Below are 16,700 nucleotides of genomic sequence, written 5' to 3'. Positions count from 1 at the left end.
GCTCCACAAGAATGACATGTGAAACTTTTGCAGTCTAATTTTTCTGGAAATTTGCAAAATTGGAAATCTCTTATAATTTTACATTCTAATGCGAGTCATGAATATTTTAAGCTAAACTCTTGGTAAATTGATTCATATAATTGGGATTGAATACTTACACACTAATATTAATCAGTATTTTGAACAACTATTATTACAATTTTGAACCATTGTATCAGTATCGGTAGGAATCTGCAAGATATCGGCATAGTGATCTCTACTCAGCCCTAATATATGATAGTACTACAATAATACTAAAGTGAATACAGTGGATAACACATTTATTGAATCATATCACAGATAAAATGAAGATTACAGTTTTGATATTTTGTTCCTTGCATATATCACAGTTAAGAACATTTAGGACAAACTTTGAAACCCATGTGGCAGTGAAAAAATAATGCAATATAAGCAAAAATGTTGGCATACTTAGTATATCAGGTCATTCCAATGCAGATTGTTTGCACTAAATTAGTGAGACAGCTACTTTAGAGAATATACAATTAGAGAAAATAATTGTACGGAGGCACCTTTAGAAATTGAAAATTTTTGGGGCGACAGGAAAGAATCAAAATACAGGGTTTCCACAGGATTTAGAGATTTTCAGGACAGGAAAATATTGAAGATATTTCAAAAACTTTGGTAAATGTGACGTCCCATATGCAATTTCATATCTGACATAATTGTTTTTGGATTTCTGACACAAAAAATGCCACACTGTTGAAGTTCCCAAAACTTGCAGTACAGAACAATTTTACAATTAAGCACTTCCAGAGTTCTGATTTCCAAGGGTGAGTTCATTATGTCACAATAAAATGCATGAACTGAACAAAAATAACTGGCCCAATTAACTTGCAAAACTAGCTAGCTTTACCTACTTTAGGAACGTACTATGTGAAAGTGTTAGTCATGGTGTTTCTTACATGGAAAGTTTCCACATGCTATACAGCGAGAGAAATCTATGTCTGACAGAAACAAAATCAGACAATTAATTATCAGACTAATTAAACAGAAAATTATATTCTACTAAGTGAGTAATTTGCACACACGCAAGATATGAGACAGAAAATTATCGAATACATTTTTGAACATTCTATTCACATTTTAGGAACAGTTAAGGCACACTCATATTGTGCAGAACTCATTGCATGAAAAATAGAATGACATAATAAACTTTACTTACAATCTACACGGACAGACTAAAGGAACAACCAATTGGCGTAACTCATTTGACATGTTACAAATCATGTGATTTTTGGAATGCATGCACCATTCGGGAATCCCAAGAATTGGTTATTTTCCAATGTTGACATTGGGGGGGGGGGGGTTAGTTACATGACCCTGTAAAACTATTTATCAGGTTCCTTTCCCAATACTTGAAATTTTCTAAATATCTGCATTTGAATGACCCGATTAACACAAAAAATAAACACTGAATCAGTACACACCACAAACACAACTGTGAAAAAGAAAGGGTATAATAAATAAGAAAAAAATGACATTGTCCAAAATAACAATATGTCTGTTTTTGGCAACAAAACAAAAGTTTTCTTCGTCTCTAATTACCTAATTCTACACTACACATGAATAAATAATATTACGTCAATGTACATAATCAATGGCCACCTTGTTTTGATTCTACGATAACAATCCACACCTCCTTAAGTTTTAATTTCCATTCATAAATTGGGCCTAAACTACTTTCGTCTTTGAAAAACTGTTTTCAAAAATACATCCTTACACATTTTCTTTAACAGAATGCAGTAAATTTCAGGCACTTTCAAGTAGTAGTTGCTTTTGAAAAGGCCTTCTACCACATACATGTTATCTCAACAGTTATTTGCTTTGTTGACGAAGTAAAAAATAAATAACATATTTACGCTCTAGATTCCAGCACATTCATAATCCTATACCATTATTACATACATGCACTTCAATTATTTTTTAACCATCATTTATTGCTATTTTTTATTATTTTGGTGATCTTCTAATTTTTTCTTTCTCTACTTTCTTAAGTGCAAAAATAGTGACCAACAATAATGAAAAAAACATAAAGCTTCCTAATGGCACTGAAGTTAAACAACATGTGCATGACAAACAGTGAAAGTGAAATAATATGGAATTAAGTTTTTCACATCTCATAACAGACAAATCAAATTAACTTTTTAATAGACGAAGAAACATTTACATTGAGTGCAGTGGAACTACAACATGAAATTAATTCCATGTAATATAAGTGACTATTACATTTACTCTTATTGGTATTTGTGGCACATATTTGGCTTTAACACTATTTTAACTGCTTCACAGTCTTCATCAGACGAGCTAACAAGAATGCTAAGTTTGTTGACCGAGATGATTGAATTGTGTACAAAATATGTTCCACAAGCTTTAAGCTATATTTTAATTAATTCCAATGTTTAAGAGGTATGCACTTCACACTTAAATGTCTTGCCTTCAATTTCCTTAATTTTGAATGTTAGTTTTTTTTTTTTTTTAAATTTAGAAACACTAGAAAATCTTGATTATTTATCACCAAGCTTCCAGAAGCATACTGAGTCAACAATACTCTTCTATATTTACAGTAAATCCAATTTTACGTGTATTATGGTATATTTGCTTCATAATCATTGTTTTCATTTTATAATAATAGTATTTTAAACTGTTGTCATAAGTAATAAGCCTCATTACACTTCAACAAATAATAATAATAAAAAAATGCTACACAATCCTTCTTTTGGCAGAAATGTTTTTGCTGTCAAGATTTTTGCCCCTTTCAAGACATTTTCAAATAAAACATACTAAGTGCACTCAGTATCTTGTAGCTAATGAAGAGGCCAAAAGCAGCTTGCATTTACACTTACACAATGTTACTTTACTGCTCAATGCAAAACTCATGATTCTGACAATATTTTGTGCTATTATGCAAAACCTGATAGTAAATGGAACAAAGTCAATAAAATTAACACAACAAAATAAAGTTTTATGTCAAAGTACCTTGTTTTCAATCACAAACATTATCTCATTAAAAAAAGTTCAATAAATTATTAACTGGTATATAAACAAAAAACTACTTGCAAATACTACCTTGCTTAAGTAGTAAAACTACGACTTAGTAACCCATTGTTGAGACAACCAAAGTGTTGGAATGTATCACTCGTATAAGCTGTACTGAAACTAGAACAAAATAATAATAATAATAATGAAAAGAAAAACTAAGTTCTCTCCATGTCAAAACTACCAAGAAATAATAAAAAACGGAAGAACGTATGAATAAATACAATTTTCTTTAGGAATTATCGAATGGTACAAATGGAACTTTTCATTGCTTTATTTCTTTACTCATTACTTATTGCTTGATTTGGAAGAAAAGCAATCCTGTTTTGTACTGAAGACAGATTTGTACATTATGTTTCAAAGGGGGGGGGGGGTGAGGGGGAGATGGAAAACAAACTTGGAAACAAGATAAAATCACAGCATGAACCTTGTTTTGTTCTCTGAATTTTCGTACCTACCTTAGCCTCTGTTTCAGCGTTAGAAAAAACAGGCTTAAAATATTTTTTCTAATTATTTAACTATTAAAAAGTATATGAAAATAAGGCTAAACCAATACCAATGCCATACTTTCACTGATTTCCACTGATACTTGAACATTGAAACAATTTAAAGTTGTTCAAAATATTAGATACTATTACAGTATCTATTTCACTCTAAATATGCATAAATTTTCCAAGACTTTTGCTTTAAATTATTCAAATTATTTAATGAAATTATTACATCAGAATATTCAATTACATATTATTTTATCACAAAATTAAGTTTTTCACACAAAAATTGTGCAAAATAAAAAGAAAGGTTGAATTTTGCATAATCCCAAGGATAAAATAAGACTGCGAAAGTTTCGTGCATCATTTTCATAGGACCCCAGGAAACACCAAAATGGCAGAAAAGTATTGGCCTGTATTGATAAATAGCATATACTTTCCCATACAGATACATCAACATAGGTATTGGGTCAGCCCTACTTGATCTCTGATCATATTCCTGCAACGATTGTGCAGTTACCTCGGCTAACCTTTCCACAACTCTTTCTTTCCTTCTATTGCTGAAGGATCGCGATCAGTCAGAAATTTTGTTAAACAAACAGGTCTGTGTTGCGATTTTATCTAATTTCAAATATGCTGACGGCACACGCCAATTCAACAATAATTCTATTCCCTTTTTCTTAACAACAGGAAGAAAAAACATTACAGTTTCTTAGTGAATAAGAACCAGGAGAATCCTCACGCTTTTGCACAGTGCCAGATCAATGATATCGTAAAAATTCTAGAATAAATTCAGAGACATGACAATAAATATCAAGATTACAAAATTATTTCAGTGATAACTGCCATAGAGTTATGTTCGCTACAAATATATAAATTAGCAAAACAGTGGAATATTACCTACAAAGCTAACAATAAAAGTTTTCCCTAGTTTGTTTCTAACACACTGCTACTATCTGTGCATAATAGGAATACACTAGTCTCTGCAATTCGTTGATACATACTTTCTACCTTGTGCATATTTTCAGATCTTGGGCACTTTTATGAACACTAGATAACAAATAACTGTCAAATAACAGAACACACAAACTAAGATAAATTAGCATGCAGTTTTTGAACTCAAATATTTCAACAGAAGCCAGTATAGAGGCCACAACCAGTTATGGGATAGCTAATAATGGTAGTTTGTAGTTTCAAAAGGTGTCAACAGATGGCAATGACATTCAATTTGACAAGAAGTAAGGTAGCAAATGTATACACTGGCCTTGGGGCGAGTAGTGTTTTTCATACAAAGTGGTAGACAGGTGAGTCAACAAATAAGGTCATTCAAAAGTTACTGCTTAAGACCATTTTAGTAATCCAGTTGAGATTGCAATAGAAGCCAATATGCAGACCATGAAGATGGTTTGAATTTGCAAGTGAGAAACAACACAGTGTAGCAACTACAATAGTACTGTTTAAAGAACTGACAGAGGAAAACATTTGCCATTGCAACTTCCCTCTCCAAAGAGTTTGATGCTGCCGATAAAACAATGAGTATGAATAGTGGAGGAATGTTGAGAAACACTAAAGTTTTCGGACCTCATATCTCAATGCTTTTCTTCTTTAATTATCATTCATGATTTATTTACTGACTTCTCCTTTTATTATTAGTATTGTAAAAATCTGTACGCAGCTAACCTATACATGAAACACTACAAACGAATACACAATGCTATACTTAAAACATACATAAAATACATTGCATTGTGAAAAACTATTACTATATACATGAGCCTGCTACTCATTCTATTTAAGCTAATAAATCTCCTATGCATTTCCTTATTTTATTTGAGCATAGATATTGCACGAACCTACAAATGAAACATTGCTGTACATTTCAAGCTTTTACACAAGTGGAAAAAAATATGCAAAAATGTATATTGATATTAACAATGCTATTTCACGTTGAAACACTATGAGATTACAACAACGTGAAGTATCTGGTCACAATGGAGTGAAACAGGACATTTACACCTTGCAAAAACACTTAAGCCTATTGCTTAATAATGTAACTTTTTTTGTCGTAAATTGTTCCATAAAGAAAACAAATCCATTTCCACCGAGATCAGGAATGGAATATTTGAATACAGTATCTTCAAATTAAGTATAGTATTCAACATGAACAAGCTGCATGGAGTTAATATTCAGATTATTTAACACATCAATGGAACGATTTTCTCCTCTATATTTATTAAATGCCCTTCCCTTCAGTCTAACTTATGGAGCATTAGTATCACATAATTCTTCCAAAGTATTTTGTACTTATTTTCAAATAAATGCAATAAAAACTAGTGAAAACAAGAATAGGCATCTCCTTTCACACCGTTCATCCTAACAGACCTATTAGGCAATTAAGATTCCAAGTATGTGGTCATATATATGTTCACATCTTTGCAAACTTCACTTATACCAGTAACATCCTACATAACTGCAACAGCAAATACAATAACGGTGTTCTAGTGACATGACAAAGCAGGAAATTTACTATTCCCACACTGCTGTTTAACAGATTCTAATATACATGAACATTAAGAAAAATGTGGTGCAATTTTCAGCATGTCAAAAGTAAAAATAAATCTGTTAGGTATGAAAGATACCCTTAGATATTTTGCTCTGGTGCAGAAATAGCTTGTTAGGTTTTTCTTTCCAGTATAACAATATGTGTATTAAACTTGCCAAACTATGTCAGCATATACTCTGTAATCAAATAGTTTTTTGAATGTTCACATAACTGCCGTTCCACAGTAACAAAATAGGAAAGGAGCACCTATGTGGGGTTTTGATGTTTCGGCCCCATTTTCCGGAACTTCCTTTAGTTTTCCCATGAGTTTAAATAATAATGTAATCATGAATCATGTTATCAAAGGAAGGTCACATGGATTGAAGTCATGATAAAAAAAGAGTGAAATAACATGCCTAATTAATAATAACCTGTGATGCAACAGCCATTGAGGGTCTGGGCCTACCTACCAACTGTCGGCCTCGCTCCCACATACCTCAGCAGAGGTGGCCGGTCATCCAACCACTTACGCAAGGCCAGCATGACGAACCCCCAGTCATCGTCATAGGTTTTCCATGACAGGGTTACACTACTCATTCATAGCTTCCGTATTTCCTCATGATGACGGGGGTTACTGATCATAAATACAGAAAGAAATCTTACGTGAAAAAATTGTCACTGTTCCACCAGGAGACTCAAACCAGCATGTGTCCCACAGCCCAACACCTTACACTGCACAGGCCATTGTGGGGAATAACATGCTTAATTAGGAAAACTAAAAAAGAAAAAGAGCAGCATTTGAATAAAAAAAAAAAGAGAAATAAAGCAGAAAGCAATGAAGAAATATATTAGTGTTCTGTATAGGAAAAAGCACACAAGATATTAGAAAATAATTCAAAGTTACAGTCTCAAATACGCATACAAGTCTCAACTAAACATGGGGAAAATGTTTTCTTAACAAACAATTGAAGAAATGGAAATAATGGGAAACCTGTAAGTATACAAAATAAACCGTGGAACTTGTGAAACAGGTGAGGAAGAAAGATTCAATGAAATTAAGTGAAATTAGGGAAAGAATTCTAAGAACTGGGCTTTTGAACACATGCTATCGACCAGATAGTAGGAACTTTCACATGAAAGTGGCACCAGAGAAAGAAATTGAATGAAGAGTTGCTGAAAGAAAACTGACATCGAACAGCAAGCATGGAAAATGAACTGTAATGAAAACAAAATAGGAGAAAAGGGTCAAATTAGTGAAAACACTTGTCCCAAGCACAAAATTAAAATTTCTGATGTTTTCTGTTGAAATTGATGTAATGAGTGAGGTTTGTTAACTTGATGGCCTTTGCGAATAGAGAGAAAAGAGGGGAAGAAGGAAACTTACAAGAACAACTGTTCAGATGATGTTATACACACCTGTAGGAAGATTTACCAATTATCATTTATGACAAAGCAACCTTCCTATTTTAACTATTTCAATATTTAATTTACCTCCCTCAATTTTTAACCCATCTGTAAGTTTAAACTCATGGAAAAACATGAGAAAGTTCCCAGGGGTTAAATATAAAAATGTTGGTACAAGAGCCATATGTGGTATAACTTGATCTATTTCTCTGTGATCAAAAGTTTGGAAGTAAGTTTCAATACCGGAATTTTACCAATTTGCAAAGACGTATGAGAAATCAGCTTCACTACATTCCACAGCATTTCTTAATAGTACTAACATGTTGTTAACAGTTTCTTACAATATTTCCATGAAGATCTTTTGCCTGATAATTTTCTATTACATTTTATTTAACAAGTATTTGCTCATACTTCTGGGACTACAGTGAAATCTTGAATTATTTGATTTAAAGCTAGAATATATAATCATGTGGTAACATCTGAAACATTGTGTTGTTCAAACATGATGCAAAAAGAGTAAACATGGGATACACAATTTACGCTAAATTCTGTTTCGTGATGGTCTCTGCTATTAAGAAATGCAAGTGCAGAAAGACGAGAAATAAAAATTCATTCACATCCAAACTCATGGAAAAAATGCATGATTTAAATTAAATAATGAAAAAGAGATACACTTAAAAAAATTAAAGTATTCTTATAACTACCACACACTTAGCAAGACTATAGCATAATTTCTGATGTGCAATACTGCCCGTCATAAATTTTAACACTTGACTAATATTTTGTCACAGTGATTACAATTACTACAGATCATCTTCAAGATCTAAATGGAAACATATTAGAGAACTTAAATATTAGAACATAAATTTGGCATAAAAGAATTACAGCAACACTGTAATTCTGTCAGTGCTAATAAAGGTCTCTTCAAAAGAAAATTATAGCCATTTGGACAATCTTCCCCCTAAAACTTAAATTAACAAAAACAACGAAACACAAAAATGGCCATTCTATCACTTCCATATTTTCAGGGGAAAGAGGGAAGAAATTTAATATAGCTTCACACAATCAGTCTGATATTACTAGAATATTTATTACACTTTCTGTTTCACACAAAACAATTCTCTCATTTAAATTATGCAAAAATTACAGGTAATACTATCAATTCTGATTTTTGATTATTGAGATGATATGCTGGCTGTGTTCTCTATCATATAATTACGATCAACTTTCTTCCAAACTGATCTTATTTATATATTTCAATTCTATTCACTGTGTAGAATATGTCCAATAAATAAAACATGGTCACACTGATCTTTCAATATCAATATATCGTAGACTGAAGGTAGATATTTATGTTTCCCAAATCATTGAATCTGTCTCAATTTTTCAACTGACAGCTTTATTAGGAAACAAGCCTATACTTTGTTATTGTAAGAAGAAAAACATGAAAATGTCATCAACAATCATACTCGCATACACAATGAAACCAGTTTTAATTTTTAGGCACAAAAACACTTTTCAGTGTGTCTTCACACTAATGTAACTATAAATATATATATTTTACGTGCAACAATATGCCTCAGTCTTATCCCCCATGCATTCTACCAACACTTCTCTATATTTCAACGTAATACTTTCATTGTTTACAAAATCTTCTCACTGGATCACAAATCAGTTTAATACTGTATTTTTGCATAACAAGAAATATTCACATAAATTTACAGGAAATCATCCAAAGCCTCATCATAAAACTGACGTTTAAGACCTGAGAATTTCTGATTTCTATAAAACCACGATGCTCTAAATCCTGGAAAATTTTCATCGTCTTGCTTGAGATTTTTAGCTTTGGATGAGGTTGGTTCCATTGTCGTTTCGTTTGCTCTTTGATCATTGGCTGGTTGCTGCCCAAGAATGACAAGCTCTGTATTTGGATAGGTTGGGGTTGAGATTTCCAATTTCTCTGCATTGTTGGACGAAACAACCCTTGGAGTAGAAGCTGCGCATTCCTCTTCATCTGAGGTTAAGCAGATCGTGTCCGTTTCCATTTTCTCTTGAACGGATGGGGCTTTAGATTTTTGAGGTGTTGGAACCGTACCGTGATCACTTTCCTCGCAATCGTCTGATATTATTATGTAGTCTCCCTCCCCTTGTGCGGACCCAAACGAGGAATCTAGGTCTTGCGGTGTTGCCAGTTTTTCCTCCGTCTGCTTTAGGATATTCTTTGATCCTTCATTGCCTTGCCTTGATTTTGGCACCGCAGTTGGGAAAGTTTCGGATTGCGCTTTCTGCTCAGGGGCTGCCTTAAACCCATCAACTGGTTGCTTGAAGGGATTTACTTGGAAACTAAGATGAGAATTTTGACGAGGAAATTTGAAAGAATCCCTCTCTCCTTCAATGGGAACAACCGCTTCTCCTTTAGGTGGTTCACTCTCAATCTCCACTTTACTCTTATTCCCATGCACAGCATCTGTTTTTGCCGAACCGTCATCTGGATTCAAAAAGAGTGACCATTTTGATGATACCCGGGTAAGGTTGTTGGTTTCAAAATAATTGTCGTCCACTTCCTCTGGGTGAAACAGGAGATACAGAGGATGATCTCTGCTGTAGCCATCGCTATCGTGAATGATCAGCTTTGGCGTATGATGCACTTTCAGTTCAGCCTGATGTTTCATTTTAAACTTCTTTGGTCCTGGACGATCTCTATGAAAACAAAAATAAATATAAGAAATGTTTGTGTCCTATCAATTTTTCCTACGATCTAAGGAACCATAACTGATGTAATGAGCCATTCACGGCTCACTTTGGTCAAGTTTGTACTGAGACATGCAAAGCTTAGGCTTTGAGATGGCTTTCACATATGCAACATTTTCTTGCACGTATTATTAATCCAGAGCATTCACACATCATCTTTATGCATAATTTCATACCCCACATGTGATAAACTTAACGATTTATACATAATAAGATAAAAAAAAATCCTCTTAATGACAGTGCTCGAAAATCTTCATCAGAGCTAGGCGCCAGCTCTGAAATTCAGGCGCCAGGAAACCACCTACTGGCAATTGTGCATACTATAAGAAGTTGAGCATCACCATATTCAAAACATTGCTAAATCATGTGAGAAAGCAGAAAATTTGGGGGGGGGGGGCAAAAGAGTAAGGAATAGTTACTGATTCTATGAAATGTTCACAACGTTGATAAAAAAATCATAACACCATTAAGCCTTGTTTCCATGATATGAAAAACTCAATATGCTGACCAAGGCAGAAATTTATTTTATTATAAAACATAAACTAAACATAACGTTTCAAGGTCTTCTTCTGTACACCCAACGACGAAAGAAACAGTAGGCGAATTGTCCACCACCATTTTCATTCGGTCTGAATTACACGATATGATGACATTGAATTGAAATAATAACTTCAATAAGCAAAGGACAATGCATGCTTCGAACCAACATAGTTTCATTCCTTAAAACAACACAGGATGTAGAATAAAAAAGTAAATAAAATAGCGGTGGACAATTTGCTTACCATTATCTTTGCCATTGACTATACTTGGTACAGAGTCTGAAGAAGACCTTGCTAGGCTGTTGAAACGTTAGGTTTAGTTTATGTTTTAAAATAAAATAAATTTTTGCCTTGGTCAGCATATTGAGTTTTTCAAAAAAAAAATATTTGAAAAACTTGCTATACTGCAATTTGAACTTAGAATCTTCAAAATTTCATACATGCAAACTTAAAAGAACGGCAACATTACAGCAAAAATCACAGTCGCCAGGCTGAATTTTTTAGTCGCCATGGCGACCTGGCGACTGGGATTTTTCGAGCCCTGCTTATTGAAAACGCTTACCTTAATGTAAAAGAGGGGCAGGTCGTAAAGAACCCCTTGAGAAAGATGAAAAGTACAAGGTTCTAAAAGAACCTGCACAGGACAAACACAGCACATTAAAAAACTTTCTCACAGACAGTGGAAGAGAACTGCTCTTCTCAAAAAGCTAAAAACATTTGTTGAAACACATCATCATCTCCAACATAAATGATAAATTATTGCGAAGGAGACCCTCAATTTTCACAAATACATATATGTGTGTACATTGAAAAGATTGCTGGGAAATAAAAACAAAATTCATGATTAGAACTGAGCTGCTTCTGATGCATTGATATTGGCCAATACTGGGGGTATTCCTGAGTAAAAATACCTCACAGGGTCTGCAAAAATGACATATGTCACTTTAATTAGAATGGAATAGCAGGTTGTTTACTCTGTAAAACAATGATATTTTTCGTGGAGAGTAAGCTGCTACATTACAATCCCAGATATGTTTCAACTAGTGAAGCGTGACATCAGAAGATCCAGTGTCCTGGATGTATGGCGCATTCCGCAGCAGGTCAACGAACGAATCTCCCTCTGCTCGCTGCAGGAGTCCCAGAGGGCAGGGAATAGTTAAAGCGGAAAAACAACTTTCACCTTGAAGATTCTCAAAAAGCAGTGACCATACTTAGCATGAAGCTAAGCTACGACCTTCCTGATGGCGTAGTGATAATGTCATTTTATTGTAATCCACGGTTCGAACCCCAGTTGAGAAACATTGCTTAGTGGTTCGGATACCACTTTAACTGTAGTACCAGTCTCAATTAGCTTATCTGTGCATAAAGTGTACTTTCAAAAGAACTAAAAAAAAAAAAAAAAAACAATTAAGGTAACCTATTTTCAAATGTTTTGTCCAATAACTTAACTGTGAGTTCGAGAACAACACATGGAAACCAACAACAGAATCAAACCTTTCACAAAATCTCGAACTTTCACAAGAACATAAAGCTAAACAACAACTCAATATTATGTAGCAGATTGTACGTGGGTAGAGAACGAAAACAAAACAGTTTTATCTCACTATTCTATAGAGTAACTAGGACATGGAATGTTCTGAAATTTTGGCTAACGTCTTCACATAACTTTCTCGTAATAGATAAGTGTGATTGCAATGAAGAGTCCACAGAAAATCCCTGGGAAGAGGCATGTTACTACCTATTTTACATAAAAAAGAACTCACCAAAATTTAGTGTACTCCAGACAATCCCACCATTGACTTTATTAACTGCAAAGGTGAGAACTGAAGACTAAGCTAATGCATATTATTTGGCTATAAAACTAAATACTGCCGAAATAGGTGTCCTCTAAAAATATGAATTATGTGGTTGTCAAAAGAACGAACTGTCGCTAGTGGCCGAGGATAACATTACCCAGCTATATGTGTGTGTTCCCCCCTTTATTTTTTAGTTTTTTTCTTCCTTGATTGATGTGTTAACTACTGATGTTTCATTCCATTTTGACTCGCCATGATCATCATAGGTGCCAACTTTGGGGAAGGGGGGGAAGCCCCTAGTTGTGCCCATCCTCCACCCGCAAACATTCGGGGGTGTGCGCTTATTGTCCTGGTGCCTTAATTTTAAACCAGGACGTCTGTGCCGCGGAAGTTGTATGGTTCCCCCGTTTATTTTTATTAACAATTCCTCAAGTGTAATTTTTCATATAAAATAATCAACATAGTTTTATTTTGTAGATGAAGTATTATATCACACAGTTAGAAAATACTTTTGTGATGATCAAAATGCAAAATGAGGGGCACATGATTTTTACTCGGATAGTGTTAGTTTCCGATCTGGTTCTACAGTCTTGTTATACATACTTGCCCTGCGAAAGTACCAGAGCCATACTGCATGATTATTTAGGTCTGTTTGCAAAGAAATGGATGCAGCAAAAATATTCTTGCTTGATCAACTTGCAACATTAGCATTATTGCTGGTAGATGACTGCATCTCCTTCATACGACAAAAGGGAGGTGGGGGATTTGGTGCAAGAAAATTACTGCACGACTGTTTCACAAACAATTGGCAATACCAGGTGTAGAAGTATGAAACCGGAATTAGCCGATAGATGGTGCTAGCCGGCAGTGGAGGGTGCGGAAGATCGCGTAAGCAGTAGCTGAGGACGTTTTATCGGAACACAGTAACCCGAGTGCCAGACAGAGGAAGGTGTTGCACACCCGGAACATGTCGAGTTTTGTGCCTACGAACTACGATTTGCGGACAGCATTGGTGTTCTGTTATCATTTGAAGAAAACCGCCACAGAATCGCATCGAATGCTCGTCGAAGCTTACGGCGAACATGCTCTCAGGAAAACACAGTGTTTCGAGTGGTTCAAGAAATTCAAAAGTGGCGATTTTGACTTGCGAAACGAGGAACGTGGGAAACCTCCGAAAAAGTTCGAAGACAACGAATTGCAAGCCTTATTGGATGAAGATGATACCCAAACGCAGCAGGAGCTCACGGAACAATTGAATGTGACGCAGAAAGCTGTTTCTCTTCGGTTGAAAGCTATGGGAAAGGTGCAGAAAGTGGGCAAATGGATTCCGCATGAACTGAATGAAAGACAGCAAGGATCCCGCAAGACCACTTGTCAAATGCTGCTCGCCAGATACAAAAGTAAGTCATTTCTCCATCGCATAGTGACCGGCGATGAGAAATGGATATATTTGGAGAATCCTAAGCGTCGTAAATCGTGGGTGAATCCAGGCGAACCATCGACATCCACTGCAAGACCAAATCGCTTTGGAAAAAAGACACTGCTCTGTGTTTGGTGGGATCAGCGAGGCATCATCTATTATGAGCTGCTAAAACCCGGTGAAACCGTTAATGCAGATCGCTACCAACAGCAAATGATCAATTTACATCGAGCATTACGTGACAAACGGCCGGAATATGAATCAAGGCAACACAAGGTCATCCTGCTCCATGACAACGCCTCACCACACACAGCAAAACGGGTCCGGGAAACGATCGAGGCGTTCAAATGGGAGATACTAGGGCATGCGGCATATTCTCCCGACTTGGCTCCTTCAGATTATCATGTATTTGCCTCACTGGGACACGCTCTTGCAGAACAGCACTTCAATTCATATGAAGATGTACGAACATGGCTCGCGGACTGGTTCGCTTCAAAAGAAGAATGTCTTTTTTTGGCGTGGCATTCATAACCTGCCGGAAAGGTGGGAGAAATGTGTAACTAGCAATGGAGCTTACTTTGAATAAAATATTGTTTCTCAGTTGCAAACACCAGCCGTTTACTTCTTGCAAACAAATTCCAGTTTCATACTTCTACACCTGGTAGTTTGAATCAAATCCTCATTTGCAGGAAGGCTAGGATAACATAACAGGTTAATACTTCAATGCTTCCAAAGAAGCTAACTGGAAATTCTCCTACACTACATTTTTTCAAATACCACAGTGTTTATGCCATTGTTAACATTAAAACAAGTATTGAAATGCAGTAATTTAAAAAATAATTCTACACATAAAGTGGATTTTATTTTACGTGCGACAGCACTATACTCGACCCTTGCTTATTTGCGAGCTGGCTAAGGTAATTGGAAAGGTGAACCAATAAATTGGCTGAATTCCGGTAATTTTCTTGCACCAAATCCCCCACCTCGCTTTTGTCGTATGAAGGAGATGCAGTCATCTCTGGCATTAATGTTAATAGTTTGTGAATCGTTAGTGCATTTTTATGTATAAACTGTGACCGACATAACAAATTAGAATACTTCCATAATCCTTTTGTTTCCTAACTGCTAAACACTGTATTCATAGTCACGCCTTAGCCATTACTGTCACGGTTCTGAGGTGCTACTGGCACTTTTTGGCACATCCTATCAACGACTGTCTCAACTCCTTGCGAACATTAAATTTTGGTGAAGATGGTTTGCTAGCTGGGGTAAATATCTGCCTATTAACTTGTCTGTGGTATTACTTTGTCTTGTGGATATTTTTGAAACATTAAACAAGAAAATCATCCTCTAAATGAATGTTCAGTATATGGAAAAAGTTAAGAAAGTGTAAACATTTTTTTAAAAAAATAAAAACAATACATCAATTTTTTTGTTCTTTTATCAGTTCAATAAATATTCACAGAAACCATTGATACACATTGAAAATTATTGCAAGACCCCCCACAGCTGTTTTTCATTTATGTTTGTTTTTACTTCATAGAAAAACTTTTTATACCTTAGTAACTTTTTCTGCATACTGAACGTTCATATTGAGAATTATTTTCTTGTTCAATGCTTAAAAAAATATCCACATGGACAAAGTTAATACCCAGCATAAGTTCCATATCACTATCACTTTTTATTAGAGTTGCAAAAAAGCTGGCTTATTTGGGGGAAAAAACAACTGAAATTTTGGCTTTTTACTAATTACGGCTAAGCTATTTCACTTGCAATGTCAATTAAGTCTCTTCGAGGTTCCTAATATTATATTTTGGAACTACCTAAATAATTTTACATCCAAGAGAGACACATTGGCCACTTCTGCTAGTTACTAATTTGTTATTTTCCTGTAGTTTACGGTTGTTACAAGCATAAGAAAACAGTTTTTCTTTGTGACGTTTCAGGAGAACACACGCTCCTTTCATCAGACATTTATTTTCATTTTGACTAAAGATACAGTTATAACAATGGTTAGTAATTTTTTAAACAAAAAGAATCTGTTATATAATGGATGTTGTCAATGTTACATTGTTGTAATATAGCAACTTAACTGTGAAAAAAGCAGTCTGTTTTATTTTTGTTTCAGATTTTTTTAAAATTATGAATCCCAAATATCATCAGGTAGTTCAAATTCATCATTGTTTTCACAAAGTCTCTTGATGTTTTCTGTTACATTAAATTTTAAAGATGGTGGCTTACTCCATTTGTGAAAAAGAAAACTCCATACTGGATCTATGTTACCATTTTCATTATTTAATTTATTCCAGTGTTCTTCTGCAATGAACGAAGCTTCCCAGACATTCAACTCTGTGTTTCCCGTTAATCTTTTTAAAACCCTTCTCTTTTTAATCAAATGCTTCTCTTCGATGATATGAGTTGACAAACCTGTTCTTGGGTTTAGATTTATAATGTCCAAATCGTGTTCGTGCCATCTTATTGCCATTTTCCTTGCTGTTTGTCCCACATAATCCTTTGAACATGAACAACTTATATTATATATTCCTGTGGTTTCCACATCTGGTAGAGAGTTTCTCATTTTGAATTAATGAAATGTACATTCCAAACTTCTTGGTGATTTAAAAACAATTTTGAAATTAAAACTTTTAAAAATTTTTGCAATTT

At 34.7% G+C, this 16,700-nt stretch overlaps 1 protein-coding gene across 1 annotated transcript in view; it reads right to left on the bottom strand.

Annotated features, from left to right (window-relative positions):
- Positions 1 to 312: 312 nt before the first annotated feature.
- The window catches only part of LOC145993933 (uncharacterized), a 42,422-nt gene continuing 26,034 nt past the window's right edge, over positions 313 to 16,700 (bottom strand). The window contains exon 5 of the mRNA XM_083129891.1: positions 313 to 10,230. Within this exon, the coding sequence (XP_082986017.1) occupies positions 9,249 to 10,230 (982 nt within the window). The 3' untranslated portion in view covers positions 313 to 9,248. The remainder of the gene's footprint in view (positions 10,231 to 16,700) is intronic.

Source organism: Lepisma saccharinum, chromosome 10 (genome assembly GCF_977018435.1).
Source record: "Lepisma saccharinum chromosome 10, izLepSacc3.1, whole genome shotgun sequence".
In the NCBI taxonomy this organism is placed as follows: domain Eukaryota; kingdom Metazoa; phylum Arthropoda; class Insecta; order Zygentoma; family Lepismatidae; genus Lepisma; species Lepisma saccharinum.
Note: the sequence above shows the minus strand (reverse complement) of the source record. Positions and strands in the feature narration are given on the sequence as shown.